The 27,500-nt window shown below is 44.3% G+C and overlaps 1 protein-coding gene across 1 annotated transcript in view; it reads left to right on the forward strand.

The window, feature by feature from the left end:
* LOC143295734 (cilia- and flagella-associated protein 61-like) overlaps positions 1-19,141 on the forward strand; it is a 105,674-nt gene extending 86,533 nt beyond the window's left edge. Inside the window, exons 27-31 of the mRNA XM_076607354.1 lie at positions 1,175-1,279; positions 3,407-3,510; positions 16,039-16,129; positions 16,508-16,567; positions 17,185-19,141. Coding sequence (XP_076463469.1) covers positions 1,175-1,279; positions 3,407-3,510; positions 16,039-16,129; positions 16,508-16,567; positions 17,185-17,325 — 501 coding nt within the window. The 3' untranslated portion in view covers positions 17,326-19,141. The remainder of the gene's footprint in view (positions 1-1,174; positions 1,280-3,406; positions 3,511-16,038; positions 16,130-16,507; positions 16,568-17,184) is intronic.
* Positions 19,142-27,500: the final 8,359 nt, after the last annotated feature.

Here is a 27,500-nt window from a genome sequence, read left to right on the forward strand (position 1 = left end):
GTTATTTGCGTTTGGCCCCGATTCTGTCTGGGAAACCATTATCTTTTTTTCAAACAGGAGAAAGAGAAACTGAAAGAGAGAGAGAGAGGGAGTCGGAGAGGGAAAGGGATGGAGGGTGTGAAAGATTATCGGTCAAAATGTCTCTAATGGACGGGTCGTTTTTTTATGCAACCGTTTCATTCTCGCTAACGACCCACCATTAGAAACGGGGGGTAGAGAAAGAGAAGAGAGAGGGAGAGAGAGATAATGAGAGAGAGACAGTCAGATAGACAGAGGGAGACAGACAGACAGACAGAGCGTGGCAGAGAGACTGACGGACAGAGCACCACCCATGGGTGGCAGCGAAGATCAGTCTGATAGGAAAATGATTTTTCGTCGTGTCCGTCCCGCTTGTGTGGGCATGTATCGATTGATCTCCTGCTCCGTTGATCCCATTGTTCAGATCAAATAAGAAAGACAGAAAGAAAGAAAGAAAAGAAAGAAAGAAAGAAAAAAACAAAAAAACAACTGGCTCGTAACCTTCTATGGCAAGAACTCTTGTGGCTGTGTCTGCGTCTTCATCACAGGATCTGCGAAAATAGTTTTCTTAGTTTTCCAAGGTAACCTGTTTTGCTGAGCAGAGACTTGGAAATAGAAGAAAGAAAGAAAGAGTGAATGAATGAAGAAAGGAAAAAAGGAAGGAAAGGAGGGGGGGGGGGGGGGAGGAGAGATAGAGATGGAAGGGAGGAAGAAATAAATTGATGGTTATGATCATGACGCTGATGACAAAAAAAACTGAAAATGGGAAAAAAAGACATGAAGAAGGAAAAGGAGCAAAGGAACTCACAAAAAAACAAACAAAACAAAACAAAGAAAAGAGAAAGGAGGAAACAAAATAAAACAAAATAAAAATCTATATTGGATAAAAACAAAGAAATAGATGAAAAGATATATATATATGAATAAACAATAAATAAATAAATAAATAAATAAGTAGATAAATAGATAAACAAGATAAAGAAAGAAAGAAGGAAGAAAGGGTTCATCATACACGTTTCTGATGTGTCCTCTGTGTGCGCGTGTCTGTGTGTGTGTGTGCATGCGCGGGTGTGCGCGCGGGCGTGCGTGAGTGTATGTGCGTGCATGTGTGCATGCGCGCGTGCGTGTGTGTTTGTGTGTGTGTGTGTGTTTGCAGTGCCGGGAGGTCAGCACGGGAGACGCCAAGGCCGCCGAGGGCTACATGAGGCTGGGCATCAGCCAGTACCAGGCTGTCGACAGGGTCGTCTGCCTCTCCAAGAAGGTGACGCACGACTTGCAACCAGCCAACTAACCAACCAGCCAACCAGCCAACCAACCAACCAGCCAACCAACCAACCAGCCTATCATCCAATCATCCAACCAACCATCCAACCATCTAATCATTCAACCAATCATCCAACCATCTAATCATCCAACCAAGCAATCAGTCAACCATTCAGCCATCCAGCCAAACATCCGGCCACCTAATCATCCTACCAACAAACCATCCAACTATCCTGCTAACCAATCATCCAACCAACCAACCATCCAATCATCAACCAACCACCCAATCATCCAACCAACCAATCATCCAGCCATACATCCATCCAACCAACCAACCAATCATCCAAACTAATCATCCAACCATCCAACTATCCATCCATCCATCCAATTAACCAACCAACCAATCATCCAACAACCAGCCAATAAACCAGTCAGCCCTCCAACCAACCAACCAACCAACCATCCAGTCATCCAGCCAACCAACCATCCAACTAACCAATCATCCTATCATCCAAACAGCCAACCAGCCAACCATCAAATAATCCAACCAACCAACCATGCAAACTGACAGAGAGACAGACAGACAAGGTACATTTGGCCGTTTCGCTGTTTGGAGCGCCTCAAGGCCTCACCAGCGCGTTGGGTTAATGCGTAGGTCATGGCCTCGATCGCGAACGATTCTGTCGAAGCGACCAGCTCAACGTGTGCACTGTAAAGATAATATGTCGTATGACAGTCAAACGTGGTTCTTTTGTTTTTGAAGGCTTTCTCCGACTGGTTGCACCAGGAAAAGTTCGTCTGCTCATTCTTTTCAACGTTTTGTCGACGTTTGAAATAGCAAGGGTGCCTGAGGGTAAATGCGAACGGGCAAGTGTAATTGCGAACGATGGCTTTGGGTACGTGTAGACAATTAAAACAGAAGCAGGTCTTTAACTCGTAAGACATACATATTATTTGAACATCCCACTAGACTGTTGTATTGTTGGTTTTGATCACACGTGCACACAAACACACAAACAGACGTTTAAAAACACACACTCCCTATCGCACACAAACACATTCTTTTGAAGTGCTCAGTAAGTGCACAGCATCGTTCGCAAATAGACTCATGTCAGAATATCCAATGGTCTAGTTGCAAAAGACAGTATTTTGCAGATTCATGTTAAAACTGACGTTCCGATCTGTCACCGATATGCTTTCTTAAATTCTCCCAGCACTGGTAATGCGCATTCAGCATATCCGATCAAATATAACTATTTTAAACTGTGTCAAAGTTCAAGTCCTACAACTTGCTTCCCTTGATTTTAGGATTTTGAGAGTACGTTTGTAACCTTGGTCGGCAGTGATGCGCGAAGAGAAGAAATAGCGCGGAAATAGCCAGAAGTAGCTGATGTTTGACTGGTTCTTTGGAATGGATATTCATTAAGGTATTAGGAAAAGGTCGAAGCAGACGTTAAATTGTAAAATGCAACCGTTAAGAATGCTTTGAAGTGGGGCGGTATACGAATCGTTCGCAGTTACACGCTGTTCGCAATTACCCATACCTTCCCTATGATTTCCAAGAGGAAGAGAAAGATATGGATTAGAAGTAGGAGTAGAACGATATGGGTGTAGTGTTTTCTTGTATTAGGAGAATCTTCAGTCATTTTGTTGTTGAGAGAAAATCAAACTGGTTTGAATCTATATTAGTCAAGAAGATTTCGTCAGTGTCTGCATAGGAATAACTGAAGATTATGATTTCGCAATCTCTCTCTCTCTCTCTCTCTCTCTCTCTCTCTCCCTCTCTCTCTCTCTCTCATTCTCTGTGTGTCTGTGTGTGTGACTGGCTGTAAATCAGCCACCTGTGACGTTAAGGCTGACCTTGTTTCAGGTAGACAGAACTTAGGATGTCGCCTTTCGCATTTACCTTACAGCTGATATAAAAACAGATTTCTGAAACATCTGTCATGAATATGTCATACTGTCGCTTACAAACAGCATAAAAATGGGAAATTCATTATTACCGTTCTTGTTGTTGTCAGCAAAACCTAAACCAGCTACACGACATTCTTATGTTCGATGACGTGATTTTATGTGGATATATATATATATATGTGTGTGTGTGTGTGTGTGTGTGTTTCTGCAGGAGCTGCCGGCCAGCAACCTGATCTGTCTGTACGGAGTGCACCAGAGGACCCTCAACAACCTCGTGGCCCGCTTCGACGAGGGGCTCATCAAGGACCTCTACAGGTCAGTCACACCCCTCTCCCTGGCCCTCCCCACTAACACACACACACACACACAGTGGTGAAAGGTAGCCTCCCACTTATATACTCACACACACAATGGTGACACCGGAAGGTAGCCTTCCCACTTACACACACACACACAGTGGTGACACCGGAAGGTAGCCTCCCCACTTACACACACACACACAGTGGTGACACCGGAAGGTAGCCTCCCCACTTATACACACACACAGTGGTGACACCAGAAGGTAGCATCCCTACTTATACACACACACAGTGGTGACACCAGAAGGTAGCATCCCTACTTATACACACACCCACAGTGGTGACACCGGAAGGTAGCATCCCTACGTATACACACACACACAGTGGTGACACCGGAAGGTAGCATCCCCACTTGCACACACACACACACACAGTGGTGACACCGGAAGGTAGCATCCCCACTTACACACACACACACACACAGTGGTGACACCGGAAGGTAGCCTCCCCACTTACACACACACACACACAGTGGTGACACCGGAAGGTAGCTCCCACTTATCACACAACACACAGTGGTGACACCGAAGGTAGCTCCCACTTACACACACACACACCACAGTGGTGACACCGGAAGGTAGCATCCCATTACACACACACACACACACACAGTGGTGACACCGGAAGGTAGCATCCCCACTTACACACACACACACAGTGGTGACACCGGAAGGTAGCCTCCCCACTTTACACACACACATGTGGTGACACTGGAAAGTAGCCTCCCATTTACACACGTGCACACCCCTGATGGACACTGGAAGGTAGCCTCCCCACTAACACACAATCACACATGGTGACACCGGAAGGTAGGTTTTTGTTTACCGTCTTCCCACTCATCGACGAACATGCAAGACAGGTGATTCGAAGGTAGCCTCCCCACTTACACACACACACACACACAGTGGTGACACCGGAAGGTAGCCTCCCCACTTACACACACACACACACAGTGGTGACACCGGAAGGTAGCCTCCCCACTTTTACACACACACACACAGTGGTGACACTGGAAAGTAGCCTCCCCACTAACACACATGCACACACTGATGACACCGGAAGGTAGCCTCCCCACTAACACACATGCACACACTGATGACACCGGAAGGTAGGTGTTTTGTTTACACGTTCTTACCTCACTCATCGACGAAACATTGCAAGACAGGTCATTCGACACAACGACTCCGTTCATAATGTGAAAGGCATGAATGAATGAAAAACAAACGAACAGCGTGTGAGGAGAGAAGAGGAATATCCTTCCTACATATATACAGACCGACCATAGTACGTCAACTTCCCGCCACGTAAGCCACAGGTGCATGAATCTCAGTGCCCGCTGTGTGCCAGGAAAAAAGAGGACTCTCGAATTACGGCTGTGTTTGTCAAAACGTTTTCATGGACGTCTCTTTATGAGTTAAGATCGATCTGATCGATATGCAGCCATTGCCCAATGGATCTCTCGTAAGTGGACGTTTATGTACCGGATCACTTCAGCATTGTTGAGTGTTGAACCTGCTGACCTATAAAATGATAAGAAGCAGATATGGTGTTTACATTCACTTAAAGAGGGCGGAAAAGCAATTGACGTGGCTTTTTCATTGATTAACCTAATGTTTGTTCACTTTGGTCTGGTCTTGTTGTGTACCAAGAAGCCAGGGCAGTCCCAGAATTTTTGGATCTTTTGAACACATATGAGTGACGTAAAACTATTGGTTTAACACCAGTTGGAGGAATGATTATAATAATTCAGCGAAATGGGTTACTGGCAGTGGAAGGTCGTGGAATTTTCAAAGTAACTGCCTAACCCAGTTCAAGGCTACATTCCCAATCGAAGCAAAAGTAGGTCCGAGAGAGAGCCCCTCCTTGTTAGCCCGAGGATGTGATTAGTCTGACAGCAATAGAAGATAACCCACTTTTGTTCGGTGATCAGTTGACAGTGATAGATGACCGACTCAGTGATGACGATCGGTCTGATAGCAAACAGAAGATGACCGACTTCATTAAAAAATAAAAATAAATAAATAAATAAAAAGGATGTCTTCTTTAAACTGATTTGTCTGATGGCAACATAAGATGGCCGATTTTGTTCACTTTGCTGTACATTGCACCAGATTCAAGTCGTTTCCTATCTTTCGCTGCGTCTCATAGCATTAAAGGAACAGCCCAACTCAACACAACCCTACCCAACATGACACACAACCCTACACAACTCTACTCGGTACGGCAAAGCACAGCTCAATACAACAAAGCACACCACGTCACAACACAAACCGCCCCAACCTCTAACGCAACACAATACAACACGACAAGGCACAACACAACCTATAAGACAATACAGTACAATTTAACGAGACAGAACACAGCCTATAAGACAACACAGTACAACTCAAGTTAGGCACAACACAGCCTACAACAACACAACACGTCAAGGCACACAACACAGCCCATAACACAACACGACACGACAAGGCACACAACACAGCCCATAACACAACACGACACGACAAGACACACAACACAGCCCATAACACAACACGACACGACAAGACACACAACACAGCCCATAACACAACACGACACGACAAGACACACAACACAGCCCATAACACAACACGACACGACAAGACACACAACACAGCCCATAACACAACACAAGACGTCAAGGCACACAACACAGCCCATAACACAACACAAGACGTCAAGGCACACAACACAGCCCATAACACAACACAACACGTCAAGACACACAACACAGCCCATAACACGACACAAGACGTCAAGGCACACAACACAGCCCATAACACAACACAACACGTCAAGACACACAACACAGCCCATAACACAACACGACACGACAAGGCACACAACACAGCCCATAACACAACACGACACGACAAGGCACACAACACAGCCCATAACACAAAACGACACGACAAGACACACAACACAGCCCATAACACAACACAACACGACAAGACACACAACACAGCCCATAACACAACACGACACGACAAGACACACAACACAGCCCATAACACAACACGACACGACAAGGCACACAACACAGCCCATAACACAACACGACACGACAAGGCACACAACACAGCCCATAACACAACGCAAGGCGACAAGACACACAACACAGGCCATAACACAACACGACACGACAAGGCACACAACACAGCCCATAACACAACACGACACGACAAGACACACAACACAGCCCATAACACAACACGACACGACAAGACACACAACACAGCCCATAACACAACGCAAGGCACTACACAACCAACAACACTGCCCGACCCAACGCAGCCCACGCCTTTCGGACGAATCGATGGAAAGACGGAGACAGAGACAGTGAGACGGAAACATAGAGACAGAGAACAAGAGAGACGGAGACAGAGACAGTGAGACGGAAACATGGAGACAGAGAACAGAGAGACTACGGAGACAGCGCTGGAGGAATGGCAGAGCGATGAGGAGAACATTACATGGCATGGCGGATTGATTGAATGAATGATTGATGGAAGGGCATGTGGGCATCTTTCTCTTTGCGCCGCTGTACAGGCCTCAGCCACGATGTATTGTGAACCAAGTGCCGCTTGTCGATTCCCAGTTAAAAGCAAAGTTTGCGCGCACCGCCCTTCTTTGTTTGCCGGACAGGGGACTTAACTTTGTGCGCGTCAATAAGAGTTAGGGTTTTTTTTAAAAAAAATGTTTTTTTGTTGTTGTTGTAGTTATTGTTGTTGTCGTTGGTTTGCTCTACGGAGGGTGGGGGAAAAAAAGCTATTTTGGGAGACAGGGGTCAGGGTGTGTGGGAGAAGGGTCAGGGGCCAGTGATGTTGCATCTCGGTCTTTTTATCTGTCTTTCTGTTTGTCTGTCTGACTCTCCCCCCCCCTCTCTCTCTGTCTGGTGAAGGAGAGAGAGAGAAAGATACATATATATATATATATATATATAGAGAGAGAGAGAGAGAGAGTGTGTGCGTGCGTGGGTGCGTCTACATACATGAGGGCGTATATGTGTGATTGTGTGTGTATGTGTGCGTACGTGCATGTGTACATGTGTTTGTGTGTGTGTGTGCGCGCGCGCGCGAATGTGTGTGTGTTTGTGTTCGTGTGTGTGTGTGTGTGTTGCTGCCGCGAATTGCGGCGACGCTGGAATCGTTTCTCCGGAGCCGCTCGGCGTTCGCCGTAAAAAAAAAGAAGGAAGCGTCTTTAATCAACACTTTTGTCCTTCGATTTTTTCCTTGACCAAACGCGTTTCGTTGCTAAGGTGTGAGCACCCCCCCCCCCCCCCCCCCACACACACACACACACACACGCACACACACTACCCCCTCCTCCGTCCCCCCGCTCCTCCTCCCCATCCCCCCGAACCACCTTCCGCCAATCACCCCCTCGCCCACCCGTCTCGATCATTCCTCCATCCCATACTCGTCCTCCTCCGTCTTCTCTTCTTTTCCTTCCTCTTCCACCCAGTTGTTGCTGTTGCTGTAGCTGCTTTCTGTGTGTGTTCCAAACCTTTGTTTTGTGGGTGGAGGGGTGGGAAGGAGAAGGGAGGGGAGAGAGAGAGGAGAGATGGGAGGAGGGGGTTCGGGGGGTGGGGGGGGGGGGGGCCTGGGGGGGGGGGACAGAAGAGCTCAGGGATAGCGGGCTGTCCTTGGAAATGGCTTTAGCCGTTGTGTTTTAACAGTGATTGACACAATGAGCCGTGTTAAAACAGGGTTAATGAGAGAGAGAGAGAGAGAGATGGACCGATGGACAGACGGACAGACAGACAGAGCTTGCTGTCTCGTATCTCTCTTGTCTTCACCCTCTCTCTGTGTGAGTGTGTCTCTGTTGCTCTCTCTGTCTCTCTCTCTCTGTCTCTCTGTCTTTGTCTCTGTCTGTCTGTCTCTCTGTTTCTGTCTGTCTGCATCACTCTCTTTCTCTCTATCTCTATCCCCCCCCTCTCTCTCCCTTCCTCCATCTCTGTCTCTCTGTCTCCCCGTTTCTTTTTCTCTGTCTCTGTCTGTCTCTCTCCCCCCTCTCTCTCTCTTTCTCTCTCTCTATCGCGCCCCTTCTCTGTTTCTGTTTGTCTGCCTATCTCTCTCTTTCTCTGCCTCTCTACCATCACCACCCTCCCTCCATCTCACTCACTCTTTGCCTCTGTTTCTGTCTCTCTGTTTCCCCGTCTCTGTCTCCCCGTCTGTCTGTCTGTCTGTCTCTTTCTCTCTCCAATCCCCATCTCTGTATGTATATATGTGTTACTGTTGTTGTTCTGCCGCGGCACTGTTTGCTAACCATCGAACTCCAGTCCTGTCAGACCTTGCCAGTTAAAGTGTTTGCCATGGATGTGGGCACTCTTCATTTGGCCCCCACTTTCCTGGCTTTGGTCGAACGGCACCCTTAGAGGAACCCAACAACAACAACAACATCAAAAACCTTTAACCCCTTGACTGTTGAAGCTGGGTGAAATGAGGTCAACGTGGCCTGAATTTGAAGTGCAACAGGTCACATTTCTTTCTTTCTTTTTTTTTTTTTTCTTTTGGTGGTGGTGATGTTGATTTTTCATTTTTACTAAACAAAGGCATGACCATCTCAAGAAGAAGTCAAAATAAAGAATAGACACTGACAACCCGACCTTTAGCGTCAATCATGTCTCAGCAATGTGACAGCCCATCAGGTAATGCTCGTCAGTTGAATTTAATTTCATGTTGATATTGCTAGTAGCATTATTTTACTATATTATTGTGTATTTATTTGTTTTATTTCTTTATTTACTGTTTATGAATAAGTTATTTGATACAAATGATAATATGGTTCATCAGCCGTCATGTTAAAATTTGAAGTGCAACGTTGTGAGCACAATATAAGCTTTAAGCTTGTTGGTGCTCCTTTGTCTTTGTTTTGCATTGTAATCATGTGTACTGCTGAACAATTAAAGATGATTCAAACCAGGGCGTTAAAGGGGTTAAAGAAAACAGGCAGCGGGGGCGGGAGGCCAGGGGGGTGGGGAGGAGCCAACAAGCATGGTGACGCATGTTGTGACTGACTGGACAGATCGACGTGATTAGCAGGACGTGGTGATTTGCCTGGAGCGGCGGTTTCTGTTTGAACAGGTTGATTTTGAAACAACAAGTCGTCAGTACAGCATGCAGTGAATTTTATCGCTCCGATCGTTTCTGAACGCTCAGTCAGTGTGGACTGAATAGTGTTTAAGTGTCTTAATACTTTTTTTTTTTTTTAATTTTTTTTTTTTACTTTGGCTGTTGGTGTTGTTGTGGTTGTGTTTGTTGTTTTCCTTGACCACGTGCGTTCCGTTGCCAGTCGTTATTTGTTACCAATTATCGGCATAGGCTCGTACGTATACACGCACATTTTCGCACGCACACGCACACAACCGATCGCACAATAGTTATACTCAAACAGGCACATGCTCACGCGCAAACTGTCTGTGCATCTGTCTGTTTTGTTCCCGTTATATTACTGTATGTTGTTCTGTCGCATATCATTTTCGGAGTCGAGTCTTATAATTAGTCCGCCACCTTTCGAACAGAACAGTGTTTGCCGAAGAAACGTAGGCACTCTTTCAGATTTTCTCATTCTGGATACTTATTGTTGCAGATTGTTTCCTTGAATCACAATCGAAAGTCTCATCTTGTGTATATTTCGGTTGTTTATTCATCACCTTCACCAGGAAAGCCTATTCCACCGAAATTTTCAAGTTAATTGAAAAACTTTCGATTCTGAGTAAAGGAAACTTTCCACTTGCTGTGGGCACTCTTCGTTTTTATCCCGACTATCCTGACGTCAGTCAAACTGTTGTACCCCGAGGAGAGAGAGAGAGAGAGAATCAAAAGAAATGCATGTGTTCCGATCGGCTGGGCAGATGGACGCGCACTGGATGTGCTGCGAACTGCTTCAGGCGGTGTAGTGTGTTGGGCAGGTGACATGGTACAGCAGTCACCACAGGTGGAGCGGTGGTGCAGCCCGACGAGGAAGCGAGTGCGGTGCATGGGTTCGATTCCCACACAGACCGGGATTTTTTTTTTTTCTACTCCTCTTCCCACGGCAACAGTTCTGTAGACAAAATGTCCATCGTGATAGTAAAACAAATAGTAATTGTAGTGATAGCAATACACATGCACAGACAGGAAAAAAAAGGGAGATATGTGTATATGGGTGGCGCTGTACTGTGGGGACGCGCTGTCCTCTGGGAGAGCTGCCTGAATTTGACACAGAGCAATATGTGGAGACAGTAATAGTACATCACAACACAATAGAATACAATGCAATGCAGTCCAACACAACACAACACAACACAACAGCGATCAGTGAGCTTCATGTCCTGATTTACCATGGCTATTTTGACCGTTCATTGTGTGTGTGTTGGGTTGGAGGGGGGGGGGGGGGGGGGTGTGTAAAAAGAAAAAAAAGGTGCCCTAAATCTTTTTGTAATTTGATTGTGCTTGACCTTGTTTCAGTTCCATTATCAAAGAGGCGTCAGAGCGGACTGATTATCCTTATCCGCTATCGAACACACACACACACACACACACACACACACACACACACACACACACACACGCACGCACGCACGCACGCACGCACGCACATACACACGCACCATACTGTTTTAAAATGTGTTCCGTTGCACAGTTGAAATCCTCCACATCCCCACAGGGAACAGGAAGGACGGGAGCGAGGGGGGGGGGGGGGGGGGGGGGGGGGGGCAGAGGGGGCGGAATGGAGAGGAGAGTGGTGGGTGTTGAGTAGCTCAGGGAATACCGACTGTTTGAGAGTGGTTTTAGGCTTTGGGGTGTGTGTGTGTGTTGTTGTTGTTGCCTTTTTTCACATTGATTGACACAAATTACTGTAATAATCGGACACAAATTGGTGGCAGTGATAGACGATGGTGAAATTAAGAGAGAAATAATCGTATATGTGATCGAGGTTTCATTTTTCTATAATGACCCCATGCGAGCGTGCACACCCCTACCCCCCCTCAAACACACGTTTATATAAAGTCTGTGTGTATGCATTCACGCATAATTCAACGCACACACGCACAAGCATATATGCATACACCAAGATGCATTCACACAGATGCTTACAAACACACACACACACACACACACACACACACACACACACACACACTGTTTCTCTATCTCCCTGTGCTCTCACCTCTCTCTCTCTCTCTCTCTCTCTCTCTCTCTCTCTCTGATTGAGGGTCCGCCACGGCATAGCAGACTCTACTCTGGGTAGGAGTTGGCCATGGACTAAAAAACAAAAAACAACAACAACAACAAAAACCACCTCAGGTGGGGCTCGATTCCGCGTCCACAAAGTTTGCCAGTCCGCGACGCTAACCACTTCGCCACGATGGTTGGTGGTTTGACACTGACTCAGCTTTAACTCCGGCGTCCTGGTGCGCATGAAGCAGTCACAGACGTACACGAAATAGGTACCCCACGAAATAGGTACCCGGTAAATTGCTCCAAGCCATGGTAGGACAGGTCAGTATGTATGTAAGGATAAGTATACCCAATGGTTTAGACTTGTTCGAAGCGATCGTTTGACCCATCCAGCGTTTTCACTCTCGGTGATTTGATCACTCATCGTGGAACGATGAAGGTCTAAACACAATTCCACTTTGGTTTTTCTTTGACTTCGTAGATTGGTATTATTGTTGTCGTTTTGTTGTTCTCTTTTGCCCCCCCCCCCCCCCCCCCCCGCCCTTTACCAAGATGATACTTCCCCTTCACCCGGGCATTCCCCAACCCTATGATTCTGTTCCTTCTGTTTGATTAAACTGTGAAGTGTGTGAGGGGTTACAGGAGGGGGGAAGTGGTGAGGATGGAACAGCTCAGTTTCAGTTTCAGTTTCAGTAGCTCAAGGAGGGGTCACTGCGTTCGGACAAATCCATATACGCTACACCACATCTGCCAAGCAGATGCCTGACCAGCAGCGTAACCCAACGCGCTTGGTCAGGCCTTGAGAAAAAAAAAATAATTAAAAAAAATTAAAAAGGGTGAATAAATAATAGATAAATACATAAAAAAAGAACTACTACGAATAATAATAATATGTATAAGGCGCAAAAACTTGATGAAGTCTACTATAAGCGTACATAAATAAATGAATAATAATAATTTTTTTTAAAGTAGTAATAATAATAATAATAATAAAATTAAAAAATTAAAAAAAGACAATGATGATAAATAAGCAAATAAATGTAAAACATGGAGACACACATTCACACATACACCCACATATGCATAACAGATATGCACCAAAATTGCAGTTTCACAGATATGAAAGCACAGTCAAATACACATAAACGTACATGAGCCCCAACACACACACACACACACACACACACACACACACACACACACACACATTACCCTGCACCTCCTCTACCCCCCTCCTCCACACACTCATTTCTAGGCTACGTATCGCAGCTTCCTAGGCACAGACACACACACACACACACACACACACACACACACACACACACACACACACACACACACACACACATATGAACCCTTACTTGAACAAGCACACACACACATACGCTCATATCCCCCACCTCCAACCCCCCACACATATATACAAAGATATATATATGCACACCCGCACGTTCCAATATTCCGTTGCTCCCACAATGTAGGCATGCATACACACATACCTCATCATCTACCCCCTCACCCCCCACCCCCGACACACACACACATACGCACGTGCACAGAACTCCCCTGATACTTGTGTACACTTACACCCTCGCGCATGCACAAACGCACTCAAACACACAGACCCACACATGCACACAAACACACACATACACACACGCACAGAGGCTGCCACTGATTGGCCGCAAGAGGGATGGGAAAAGATCTCTGATGCCAAGAACGTGGCGTCTAGTGTGTTGCCCAGTCCATTGTATTTGGAAAAGCCCACAGAGACCCTGTTCCGTTTTGAAGAAATTTGCGCAATGTTGGTTTGGAAATGATGCCGATATTTGTTTGATTTGCAAAGCATCGTGCTCTACCTTTCATGCTAGACTTACGGCCGCTCCCTCTTTCTGCCTTTATTTCTTTGAGGCGATCGATGGTGTGATGGCCTTGTACCTGTTCTTTTTGATATTCTTTGACTTTTCTGAGGATTTCCGATTTTCCTAGATGTAGGCCGCTCGTTGGTGTTGCGTTACCAGCATGTCTGTCAGCTCGCTCATTTCCCTTACAAGTCCGTAGTCGATCACACTGAGGACGAGTGATTGGAATAGCAGGAAGAGGTGGCGTTGTTCAATACCTTTGGTTGCCATTGCTTTTAAGACTGAAAGGCCCTTTTTGCATTTGAGAACAGTATTTTCCGTATGTTTTCTGAAGGTCAGCATCCTGTCGAAGTATATTCCTAGGTAGCGTAGGAATCCGGTTTTCTCGATCTGAAACCCGTCGAATGACACAGGTGGTGGTGATTTGCTCGCGGTTTTGTTGTTGAGGGTGCACAGCAACGTTTGGGCTTTCGCTGGATTGTTGGAAGATCCTGTGTCTTTGCACCACTGAGCAATATTGTTTAGTTGTTTCTGGACGGCTTCATTTCTTTCCTGAGCGTCTTTCGAAGTTTTGAAGACCAGGCCATCATCCGAGCTATTCCATTATTGTTTAAGTCTACAAGGCCCTTCGTGTAGACATTGTAGAGGACAGGAGAGAGCGGAGACCCTTGTGGCAGTCCCATGGATAGTTTAGAAGGTGCAGACATCCAATCTGCTATCCATCTTGTCAGTGTCAAACTTACTCCATACCTTAGTAGCAGCTCCATGGGGTGCGCAAACTGGACTTTATTGTAGGCATCTTCAAGGTCGATTGCTACTGCTAGTGTTTCTTCTTTTCTTTGAAATCCTTCATACACCTCATATGCAAAAGCAGCTGCATTTTCCCATGTGGACTTGCCTGTTCTGAAACCACCTTGATTTGAAGGGAGAATGTGCATGTGTTCAAGATCCCTTGCAAGTTTCCTGGCCATCATGCGTTCCATGAGCTTTCCAGCGATGTTTTGCATGGTTAGGATTCGATAGCCGTTTACCTGACGATGGCCCTTTCCTGGTTTTGGTATGGGTTTTAAGAAGCTGTGTGTCCAGTCCTCCGGCACATGTCCATTGTGGAAACTGTTTTGATACAGATTGAAAAGTTTGCTTCTGTCTTCTTCCGATAGCTCCTAGATGTCCGAGTAGCGAACTTTGTCTCGGCCAGGAGCCGATTCTTTCTTGCATTTAGCTATTGCTTTGTTTAGATCATCTATTGTCAAGTCATCATCGGGTCCAGTCTGCATAAGGGTTTGGTTTAACTCCTCAACATATTTCTTTTTTTCATCTAAGTTTCTTTGATCGCTCTGTTGTATGAAACGTTTGAGCAGGGCGGATCCTTTTTCTTCGTTTGTCTTAAGCTTGGTTCCGTCAGTATCAGTGTCTGGGGTTGTTGTTGTGCACGTTTTCCCTTCCATGCGACGATAAAATTGCCAGAACTCTGTCAATGTTGTGTCATAACTGAGTGCCTCGCAAAAATGTTTCCACTTGTCATTTTTGGCCTCTTGAGCAATGACTTCAAACTGTTTAGTTTTTTTCTTTCATTTTTGTTTCAATATCTTTGTCCGGAGAAGGTTTTGTTCTTTCTTTTTGCCAAAGTTTGACAGCCGCATGTTTTTTCTATCCAGGCTCTCTCTGTGTCGGTATTCCACCATGGGGGCTGAATAGTTTGCATCCGGTACGGTGATGTTCTTTTGTTTCTTCTGCGTCTTAATTTTTCGATGCTGGTTGTCTCTTTGGTTTCATACTGAAATGGATCACGCGGTTTCATACAGGGTTTATCTGATAGTTTCTGTAGACTGAAAACTACCGAGAGGTGGTCATTGCCTTGGTGTGGAAGCGTCTCTGCATTCATTTCTGCTCTGAATTTTGGAGAGGAACAGCTCAATAAGTGTCGAGACTCTTGTTGAAAGCTTGTACCAGGCGTGTTTTTACTGTGGTGGATGGCCACATGCAGTTGGTCAGAGGAGACAGAGACAGAGAGAGAGAGAGAGAGAGAGAGAGAGAGAGAGAGAGAGAGCGCACATGCGCATAAACACATGCGCAATGTTCACAAACGCACAGCTCAAAATACACAAACACACACACATGCGCGCACGCGCGCGCACGTACACACACGCATGCGCACGCACGCACACACACACAAACAAACAAAAAAACAAGCAAACACGCTGTGTCTAAAATCATGCTACGTGAATAGACGTTTAATTCAAGCACACACACACACACACACACACACACACACACACACACACACACACACACACACACACACACACACACACACACACACTATTTCTTGTATGCTGCTACTGCCTACCTGTCCGCTTCACATTTTGTCTGTCTGTGTGTTTGTGAGAGTACACCAGAACAACTTCAGTGTGTACTTCTTGTGTCTTGCAGCTATTTCCGGGAATCGTGGAGCCTGGCTGTCTTCCATGACCGCTTCTCAGACTTCCGGGATGAAATACGGGAACTGCTGGTCACCAGTCCGGTCAGTGTATGTGTTGGGGAGTGGAGGGGCGGGGGCGTGGGGGGTGTATGTCTGTGTATGCCTTTCAGTCTGTCTGTATGTATGTGTGTTTGTACACGGGATGGCATTATGACAGGAAGCGAAGAGTACAGCCTTGTCATGTAGTCCCAAGCCTAAATGGACCTCCATAGCAGCATCGTCATGATCGTCCTCCTCCTCCTTCTTTATCATCAATAAAAGATATATGTATATAAAAGTTTCCCCATCATCAAGCATGCACACACACATAAATCTTTGTGTGTATATGAATGTGTGCATGCGTGCGTTCTCTCCCAGTTAGTCTACTTGTGTGTAAAACGATCAATAACTTTGGGCAATTTTTTCCCCCACTGCTTTCAGGAGGACACCAAGGAGACTCTGGAGGAACGGGTTCGTCAGTTGGTGGACGAGGAAGTGGGGGTGAGTCACATCAATCATCAATCATTGTGAGGTCGTTGGGTGACATCAATCATTGTGTGGTCGTTGGGTGACATCACTCACCAATCATTGTGAGGTCGTTGGGTGACATCACTCATCAATCATTGTGTGGTCGTTGGTTGACATCAGTCATCAATCATTGTGTGGTCGTTGGGTGACATCACTCATCAATCATTGTGTGGTCGTAGGGTGATAGCAGTCATTAATCATTGTGTGGTCGTTGAGTGACATCAGTCATCAATCATTGTGTGGTCGTTGGGTGACATCAGTCATCAATCATTGTGTGGTCGTTGGTTGACATCACTCATTAATCATTGTGTGGTCGTTGGGTGACATCAGTCATCAATCATTGTGGTCGTTGGGTGACATCAGTCATCAATCATTGTGGTCGTTGGGTGACATCGGTCATCAGTCATCGTGTGGTTGTTGACCAAAAATCTTAACCTGTGATGTCTGTTGATTGTCAGATTGTGTGTGTGTGTGTTTGCGCGTGTATGAACAAGCGCATATCATGTACAAACATCCTGCAATGCATTTCTTTTGCAAAAGCAACAAAAAGCGAAGAAGTATATGAAAAGTAAAATGTCTGGCTCCGTCAGATGTCGGAGGCGCAGCGGAAACAGCTGAAGGAGTTCTACGGCAGCTCCGGGTCCAAGCGCGCCGTGGAGACCCGCCTACTGAGCTTCCTGTCCTACAACTACTACCACATGCCCATGTACGCCAAGCCCGGCATGGTGTAGGACACATCGTCCTCTGCCTGTCGCTTTCCCTTCTCCGATCTGCGTCCACACGGCCACTGACCACCGTCCGGCACACACCATTGGTGCACAGTGTCTTTTTGTTGCTGACCGTGTTGAGCTGCTGTCATCATCAGGACGAGGAGAGGTGTCTGCAGTGTGTGCACTGTCGTGTGCTGTTCTTTATCTGCCTTCAGAGACTTGGGTTTGTTTTTTTAGTCCTACTTTCCGCTGCCCAGTTTTTCTTCTGTTCAGATCTCTGGGTCTGGTGGTTTGTTTATACAACTGCATAGGTTTGCACGTAACAGCACTGTCTGTATCAGCTTTTTTTCTGATTCCATATGACGTTCCATTCTATTCCACATAGGTTTGTCCTGCAGAATCAAAAGCAGTTTCAGTATCAATCGCCGCGTGTACATAATGGTTTTAGGCATAAAAAGCGAAAATCACGTTTCGCTTCAAACGTAAACTATTTGTTCAGATTCGTTCTGCAACTCGCAGAACCAGCTGGGGTTTACAACAGAATTATTTTGGTCCAACGCATGGCTGATATTGCACATGGCGATCAAAATCGATGGTGGTGGTCTTGAAAATCTGTTATACCTCCACCCGCAAAATGTCCCTCTCGGTGTAAAACCAAAAACGACAGGAATCATATGTGGCGGATGACACAGGATGCTGTGTCGATCTATCTGAGGTACACGATCCTCTTGCTCACAGCTAGGATTGATCCTAAAAGAGCAGATGGGATCTCTGGAACCTGGGTTCTTTGTGCTTGAAATCCAGGGATCTGATTCTTCCTTCTCTAGGGCCTACAGTTCTGGTTTTTATTCTGCTGCTGTCTTGAATCAAACCTCTGCGCTGGCAGTGCTGCTTGTGCACTTGTTTTGTGAGAGTGTATCAGCCCCTGCAGTGCAAGTTCAAACGCTACAAAGAAAGCAGTGTTTCTTTGAAGCACCATGTTCATGAAGCGTTCCCTGTTCGTTTGTGAACGTACCACTTTGTTGGTGGTTGTATTTTTTAATGAAACATCTTCAGAGTCCGTCCAGTCCCTGTTTGTGTTAATGTTGTTTGAGTGTTTTCCTCCATGTTTATGACAGATTTGAATAATGACAGAAGTGACAATGTGTAAATGCTCTCCCGTGTTATTTCTATTGGTAACAAAAAACGTGATTCTAGTGTCTTGTATTTATTCTAACCTCTCGTTGTAAACTATCATGTGTCGGTGTGTGTTAAGCTGTGTCTAACTGTCTGTCATTTCTTTTGTCTTGATCTTTATGTCATTGAAAAGAGACATTTGACCAGCCATGTATTAATTGTACAGTGTGTTGAACTGTTGCCTGTTTCGGGCTGTTTATTGTCTGATTCATATTATTTGTGAATTGTGATTTTATAGTAAGCAGTATTTATATTTTAACTCATTTGTGATCGTTTAAGAATGTTATGTTTATTATCTGTTATTCTTTAGGCAACAGGAAATAAGTTTTGATACTATGCTTTGAGCCCAGCGGCTTTTCTTCTTTTTTTTTAATAATAATTTTTACAGTAGGTTTTGTCTTCTATATTGTGATTCAAATCTGTGTTGGTGTTTGTAATGAATCACCGTCGGTGAGAAGCAGAGGGAACACTTCAGTTAGGTTTTTGATATAAATTTTACTTTTACATTCTTTTTTTTTAAACAAAATATTGACTATACATTTTATTGAAGATTAGTTATACAATTGATTATATAATATGTCGTGTATACACAAGTATAGATATTTTCAACTGCATTTTGATAAATTGACTTTTACTGAGTGTAATAAAGGAGGAAGCATAAGATGTTGTGTTTATATTCCTGTGCCCTGGATCACTCCGTGTGTCTGTGAAATTGAAATTTTTAAAAATTTTGTTCGTTACTCTGAGTGACTGTGTGTGTGTGTGCCTGTGAGTGTACCTCTCTCTCTCTGTCTCTGTCTCTCTTGTTTGAATAATTAAATCACTTATTGAAACTAATATAAATTCCGATATATACCACAGTCATAACAGAGTTATGAAACATTTCCATAGCACAATCCTGTAGAATAGGAACATAACAAATTCACAAACACACGCACGTGCGCGCGCACCCCCCACACACGCATGCACGCACACACTCGCATAACATGGACAAGTGAGAGCACGCACACAAGCGCGCTCACACATGCACACAAACTGACAGGTAGTATAAACCAACACACTTATAAACACATCTGCACACACACACACACACTGTAAAGACATCCATTTATACCTGTTAAGATATAGACAGAAAATTTGACATCTCACTCATCTCAGTCAGCCATGTTCAACTGTATAATAGAAATCACACAGGAGACGGATATCTTTGCAAATATTTATATATAAAAAAGCTGTTGGAAAATTCACACGTTCGCTCACACTCATACCAAAAATGGTTGAAGGGCAACAACACATAACACACTGCACGACACATAACGAGAATACTCATGTCCTTCACGTCCGTTTCACTCCAGTCCTCGGTCCAGAATACAGGCTGCTCCTCAGCGCCTTCACAGCTTGGACACCCTCGACGATGGCGCTATCAGCGGTTACTGCTGCTGCTGCTGCTGCTGTTTTTGCGGCTGGGTCTTGGCCCAGCGCCAACCCACAAGCTCTTCAAACCAAAATAAAAATACTTTCAGTTCATCTTGGATAATGTACGTGTTTAGGCTTTTCTCTGTATTGTCTTGTCCGTAAGTCCCGTCAGTCATATGTGTGAGTGGATGCGTGTGTGCCCTGTACAATTTCACTAACTTCCCTAGGTTCAGTCACACATAATCCTCACCATTAATTTTACCTGTGATAAATTCATAATTCCTTAGCTATGTCTTCGTACTAGTAGTCATCCTTTAGCCTCTTTCTGTCTTTCGAATGCAGTCATATGTTTTCCAAGCAAGCGCTAGAAATTACATATTACAAATTTATATTCCATTATTCCAGCGTTGCGAAGAATCAAATCAAATCAAATTATGGTGCTTGGAACCTCGCCGACCACTGAGGCCATCTCAAGGCTTTCGCCCCGTTAAGCCTTAAGAAGAAATTTTCAGTGGAAATCATTCTGATAATGATACAAAGATTAAGTAAAATCAAGTGCAAACAAAATATTCTTTTCTCCCTGTCACAGTAGCAATGATATCAAACACTTTGACAAAAAGGAATCTTACTGCCAAGTTTAGAAACAGTATGATAATATAATAACACTGCGTTTTTTAAAAGACCAAAAAGCAAAACGGCCATCAAATGCACTTACAAATACACTTATCCAAATTACACCATCGACGCTATAACAATGAAATCAAATAAACACCAGAAATATTCTAATTCGTTTTGTTTTTTCCACTCTCACCTGAGCACTGGGGTCTCAGAGCCTAAGTTCTCTGCGGCTGTAAGCCGAACGGCCGGTTCGGTGACAAAGAAGTTTGCCAGAGAGCATGCAGCTACCTGAGCTCTCACCTGAACATCCGTATATGAAAAATAAATGTTCACTCGAGCGCCCCATGCGCCTCGTGCAACCACGCATATAACAAAATTGCCTCTTTCAATTGAAGTGCAATGACACACTGCCACACAAAAAACGTCTGCTTCAATATGATGACTGACTTTCATCACACACACACACACAGAGGCAAGAACTGAACCTCAAATTATAATTCACACACACACACACACACACACACACACACACACACACACCGCGTGCGCGTGGACATGCAGACACAGAAAACACACGCAGAACATGCCGTGGCAATTTCGCAGAATAGAAGCGAAGAAAATGTGTAAAGGGAAGCAACCCAATAAAACTGTTGCAAATACAGAGTATTTTCCCTTGGATCAGTTTGTCCGCATTTTGTCTTTCGCTGCTCTTGGAGGAAAAAAAATGTATTACCTTTGTTTTTATTGGTGGTGTGTGAGAAAACGAAATACTTATCAAACTGAATAACTAGCTCTTGAAATAGTCATATATCTAACTGACTGAATCATTCTTAAAACATCCATCCAGCTGAAGAATTCAATGAGGAATAGCCTGGTACGCTCGTCAATCTGACTGAATAATTCTGTAAAATACTCACTTAACTCACGGAATATTCGTCTAATGGAACAGATAACATTTACAAGTCTCATTTGACTGGATAACTAACTCTTAAATGTAAATCGTTCATTCAAAAAATGATCATAAACAGAAGAATGTTTACAAACCGCCAATCATTGTGAATCTAAACGATGTGGTGTATTCGAAACGATCGAGTCTCAAATGCATTGGTCACCACCTTCAGTTTGGGAGGGAAAGAACCCTAAATCTGGATGAGAGCTAACAAAGCCAGAAGATTCTTGAGTAACAACTCCATAAAACACCTGCACCATGCGGGAAAAAAATGTGCAATAATTACATCTCGTTCAACGCTGACTTGACAGAATTTTGCCCCTTCAGTTGAATCATCATTCGAAAGGTTTTACAAATTTGTACATTTTTGAAAACAGAAAAGTTAACAACTTTCAATGTAGTTCTGTTTTTAATATTCATTTATTTACTTCATTGTTTGTTTCTTATCATATTGTTTCTTATCGTTATACTGACATGAGTATATATATATATATATATATATATATATATATATATATGTGTGTGTGTGTGTGTGTGTGTGTGTGTGTGTGTGTGTGTGTTTACCGCGAACGGTAAACTATATAAAAATATACAAAATAATGTTCAATGGACTTGATATTGCGACCTGAATCTAAGCAGTGATCTTAGACGATAAATTTTCTAGAATATTATAAAATTTAATCAAAAAATGTTTTAGTGTCAGATATGGTAGCATCGCTGTAAACTGGTGAGAGAGAGAGAGAGAGAGAGAGAGAGAGAGAGAGAGAGAGAACGATCATGGTAAAAAAAAAAAAAAAAAAAAAGAAAAAAGCGTGCATAGCAAGGACAACAGGTATTGCAACTCGATCGCAATAAATGTTGTACCACATGGAAAGAGTTACTCCCCTTACACTGTCGTGGTTCATTTTATTCTCAAGTTTTTCCAGCTTTGCAGGTCGTCAGCTCGCGGGAAAAAAACAACAACAAAAAGCAAACAAACAGCCAAAAAAAAAAGCTCACTGACAAAATGGCTGACTGATTGCCTTCCAAAATAAATTTGACACTTGAGCGTATTTCAAAGAGTGATTTTGCTTATGGCGCTGTGTGCATGCGCGCGCGTTTGTGTGTGTCATCAGTGTGTGTGTGTGTGTGTGTGTGTGTGTGTGTGTGTTTGTGTGTGTGTGTGTGTGTGTGTTTGTGTGTGTATGCTCGCGCGTTTGTGTGTGTGTGTGTGTGCGTTTGTTTGTTTGTGTGTGTGTGTGTGTGTGTGTGTGTGTGTGTGTGTGTAAAATAGGAAAGATATAAAATTGTAAGTTTTGTTCTTGTTAAACCCTGTGGCATGTCGGGAATCGATATTCAATGTTTTTGTTTGTAGCGGTGGTAGTAGTAGTGGTAGTGGTAGTGGTAGTACAACAGACAGGCGCGGAAGCCGAGTGGTTACTGCGTTAAACTTGAATCTGAAGGGCCTGGGTTCTCCGGGTCCCAAGCACCTGATGGGCTATTTATTTATTGACTTATTTATTCATTTATTCGTTTATGTATCTATTCATTCATTCATTTATTTATCGATCCATCTGTCCAGCTGTATATCTATCTATTTTATTGCTTGCTCTGGAAATCTATGGATCTGCGTTTGCGTTGAGCTTTTATGTGAATGGACTCAGAAAGGAGCAGCTGATGAAAGTAAAGGTAAGATAAACACCAACCCCCTTTCGCCAGTTTAAATGAAGCGAAAAAAAAAATTTAAAAAAAACCACCCCCCAAAACAGTCAACAAACAATTAAAGTGCGTCTGAAATCATTCAGAGACTGTGGTGTTCAGGAGAAGGAGAAATGTTCGCTGACGGATCTGTTCAAGTTGTATGTCAAAATGTTTCCTCGTGTGTCCATTGCAGACCGGGTGAAAAAGGGGAGGGGGTGGCGGATGGGGAGGGAGGGGGTGTGTTGGGAGGGGGTGGGGGTGGGCGGTGTCGCTGTACTGTGGCGACTCGCTCTCCTCGGGAAGAGCAGTCCGAATGTTATACAGAGAAATCTGTTGTATCAAAAAGTAACACAGTACAGTAGGGCCTGTATTACACATTACAACACAGCACTATTGCTAATAAGCACAATATTATTGATACAACGATATTGATTATACAGTATGGTTCAAGTTGTGGGGAATAATGTATATGTGGGTTGTTGTTTTTTTCTTTTCTTTTGTTGTTGTTGTTGTTGTTTTGCGGTTTTTTCTCTTACTGATCTATTCGGGTAGATGTTCGCTCAGGGATTCTTTCTGGTAAGGTATAAAAAAAAAAATTTTTTAAAAATCATCAGAACGTAACTTTTTTTTTTTTTTTTTAAACTTGAGTGAAACCCGTTGCTTGTTACACATGAATAAGCACGATATAAACTCAGGCTTGTTGTTGCTCAAGTTTTCTTAATTGAACGTTGTATTTCACCTTGTTTCTTGATATTAAAAATGTTTAGACCAAACCCGTCACATATGTAAAACGTCTGAGCTTTTGAATCGATAAACTGGATTTGTTTTGGGTGTAATTATTATCCAGAATTGCCATTGCATCACAGTAGTGAGGCTGATACTGAGGGGTGGCGGGGGGGGGGGGGGATCGCATGAATCGATTGAAATTCTTTTCAAATGATAAAGAAAATTCTTTTACGGGAGTCAGAAAATAAAATAAAATAAAATAAAATATATAATAAATTTTTTTTTAAAAGACACCAGGTCACAGACCATTCAAAGCAAAGAAATGACTTCGGATGTAAAACCATTCCAAAGGATTGAAATGGGTTCGTAGCCGGAATTAGTACCTTATTTATTTATCAGTTCATTCATTCATTCATTCATTCATTCAATGATCTATTTATTTATCTTTTTTTTGTGGTATCACTCATGTAAAATTTTATTTTAGTGGACACCTCCAGTCTTTCTCACCCCCTTCAGTTTTGACACCGTAAACCGATGCCGCCTTCAAACTGTAGTCAGTCAGGTGAAAACACTGAAGTGAACGGGACAATTTACTGATTAATCATCTAACCGTTTCGTGTCACTGGATCGTTCCTATTGTCTTTGTGTTGTTTCAAACCGGCTACATCAGTTCTTTAGTGTCAATAACACTGTTTGAGGTAGATCCACCCGGTGCAGTTTTTACACCCCCCAGGGCCCTGTCACATTTATGTTTGGCCCCAGTGGCAGTTTGTCAATTGGCTTCACTCAGTGTTTTATGTTTTGTTTTGGTTGTGTGTGTGTGTGTGTGTGTGTGTGTGTGTGTGTGTGTGTGAATGATGTGTAAATTTCCCCCACAATCTGACTGCACACTCCAAGAAACAAAACAAAACAAAACAAAACCAACAACAAAAAAACAACAAAAAAACCCAAACAAACAACAACAACAACAACAACAAAAACCCAAAAACGATGATGAAACTCCAGACCTGCACTCACCAGCCTTCTGATGGTTTAACCCCGCAGCTAATCCATGTACTGGTCACTGGGGCTGGGGGGGGGGGAGGGGGGGAAGGGGTAAGGAATACAGAGAACATTGTCGGCAAATATTGGAGTTATCAACACGACCTGACCAAGACAAACAACACTAGCCAGCTATGACTCCGCCTGACGCCTGGCGAGACAGAGACGGAGACAGAGACAGAGACATGGAGGGACCAGAGAAACCAGAGACAGCGTGTGGTATGACTTGAGCAAACCTCGGGGCATCGGGAGTTAAGTGTAGTGTCTCTGGGTCGGCAATGCTTGCACGCAGACACGTCGGTTCTTTCTGCACTGGGTGGAACTGACCACATGCTGTGGCTCCACACACCCCTGGAGGCTATACTTTCATTCCTGCCTCTCCGTTCTTTATTCAGCATGACCCTTCTGTCTCTGTCTCTGTCTGTCTCTCCCTTTCTCTCTCTCTTCTTTCTTTATGCTTATTTATTTATTTATCTATTTATTTAATTATTTATTCCCCCCCCCCCCACCTCCTTTTCATTCGAGGGCTGTATGAAAATAAAAGGATAGTTTTGCTTCCTCTGTTACTGTCAGAAATTCAAATTGATTCGACTCTCTCTCTCTCTCTCTGTGTGTGTGTGTGTGTGTGTGTGTGTGTGTGTGTGTGTGTGTGTGTGTGTGTCTGTCTGTGTTTCTGTCTGTCTGTCTGCCTGTCTATCTGTCTGTCTCTCTATCCAATCTATCCTTATCTATTTCTCTCAGTGTTATTCATTTTTCTCTCCCTTTTTTCTGGGTAAAATATAATCGTATCCATGCATACCTGTCTTTCCTTCCCACAAATCCTAACTACCAAGGGGCGATCAATCACAAGAGCTTAAGTTTGACAAAACCTTGTCAACATTTTTTTTTTCCACTGACTTAGCTTGAATCAGCAGGCTCAATATGTTTGCAAAGTTGTGTGTGGACCTGGAGTGGATGAAGGCATACATATACATGTGTGTGTGTGTGTGTGTGTGTGTGTGTGTGTGTGTGTGTGTGTGTGTGTGTGAGCGCGCGTGTGTGTGTGTGTATGTGTGTACGCACGCGGGCGCATGCATGCGTACATGTGTGTTCCTGCTCGCGAGTATATGTGTTTACTACGTTAACAGATCGTCGAAGGGTGGCGGAAGGAGGGTGAAGGGTGTTGGATGACCATGAGGGAGGGAGTGGTGGTGGTGGTGGTGGTGGAGGAGGAGGAGGAGGAGAAGCCATAACGGAAGATGTTTAAAAAAGACCGTCTACGTTTGAACAGCGAGGGAGCGCGCAGACAGGCTGACGACAGCACAGCCTCCACGGTCTGAGAGCCCAACAAGTCGATTAGCTGGCCGAGGAAACCCTCCACCCTGTGCTGCCACCACACACACCGTAGGACCCTGGCCGCCTCTTGCCCTGTTTGACCAAGGGATTAGAGATCAGCACGCCAAGACAGCCCCCTCCCCCCCCCCACCTCCAGACCCCAAGACTCTGACCTGTACTTCCCGGAATAATGAGGGGGTGGGGTCGGGGTGGGGGGGGGGGTATGAGGAGTTGACAGAGAGGGGAGGGGATCACATAGTTGGAAGTGGGTGGTTGTATAAGTAGTTTAGACAGGAGAGTAGGATAGTAATAGCTGCAGGGTGGCGCTTATATACCTGCCCTGAGGAGTCAACTGCTTGACTTGGCGGAAGAACGGTTATGAGCAAAATCGGTGCCAGAAGAGCTGAAATGATTGAGTGAGCGTACCAGCGACGCATTCAGAAAGATGTGAGTTCGAATCCCGGTACTTTCGCAGCTGATCTGAAAGTGTGTTGTTCTGGTTGTGTCATTGTACTGTTAAATAGCCCCTCCCCTCCCCCTTCGCCCTCCCTCCCTACCCCAGACACTCCCCTCCCACTCTTTCTTGAAATGTTTATCCCTGTTCGGCTTAATTACCTGAGGTTTGACGTTGATGTTAACCCCCGTTATTGTCATCTTCCAACAGAACGAGTCGGCTTAAGTGAACTGCGGTAGTTGAGGGGGGAGTTGTGTGACTTCCCATTGACTGCTGCTGCTCCAGCCTAGAACTTGTTGCTCTTAGTTTGCAAGATCCCATAGTACTGTTGGTATGACCACCGCTGGTTCTGTCATCACTGCTACTGCTTTTGGTCCCCGTTCATCCTCGCTATCCTCTTACTACTGTAACTACCATTATTTATTTATTTATTAAGACATCTTGCTATAGCGCATATTCTTGAAGCTCTATGCACTTTACAATAGCACTAAAAACATTCACTCAAACATCCCCACACAAACATAATATGCATATAATTTGAAACATAGGTAAGAGAGAGCATTTTGAGCAGGTTATCTTTCATCCCATGCACCTGCGCATACTTTCGACTGTACACAACATCCATTACTGCTGCAGCTGCTACTATTGACACTAATACAACAGCTACTTCAACAACGACTAGTAGTAGTAGTACTACTACTACTACTACTACTACTGTCTACTGCTACCTCTGCTGCAGCTGCTGCTACCACTACTACTACTACCTCTCTGAACTGTCCTTCTTTGCCTCGTCAAAGTCTTTATCATCATCGCTGTCAGTAC

This window comes from Babylonia areolata, chromosome 21, assembly GCF_041734735.1.
Source record: "Babylonia areolata isolate BAREFJ2019XMU chromosome 21, ASM4173473v1, whole genome shotgun sequence".
Classification (NCBI taxonomy): domain Eukaryota; kingdom Metazoa; phylum Mollusca; class Gastropoda; order Neogastropoda; family Buccinidae; genus Babylonia; species Babylonia areolata.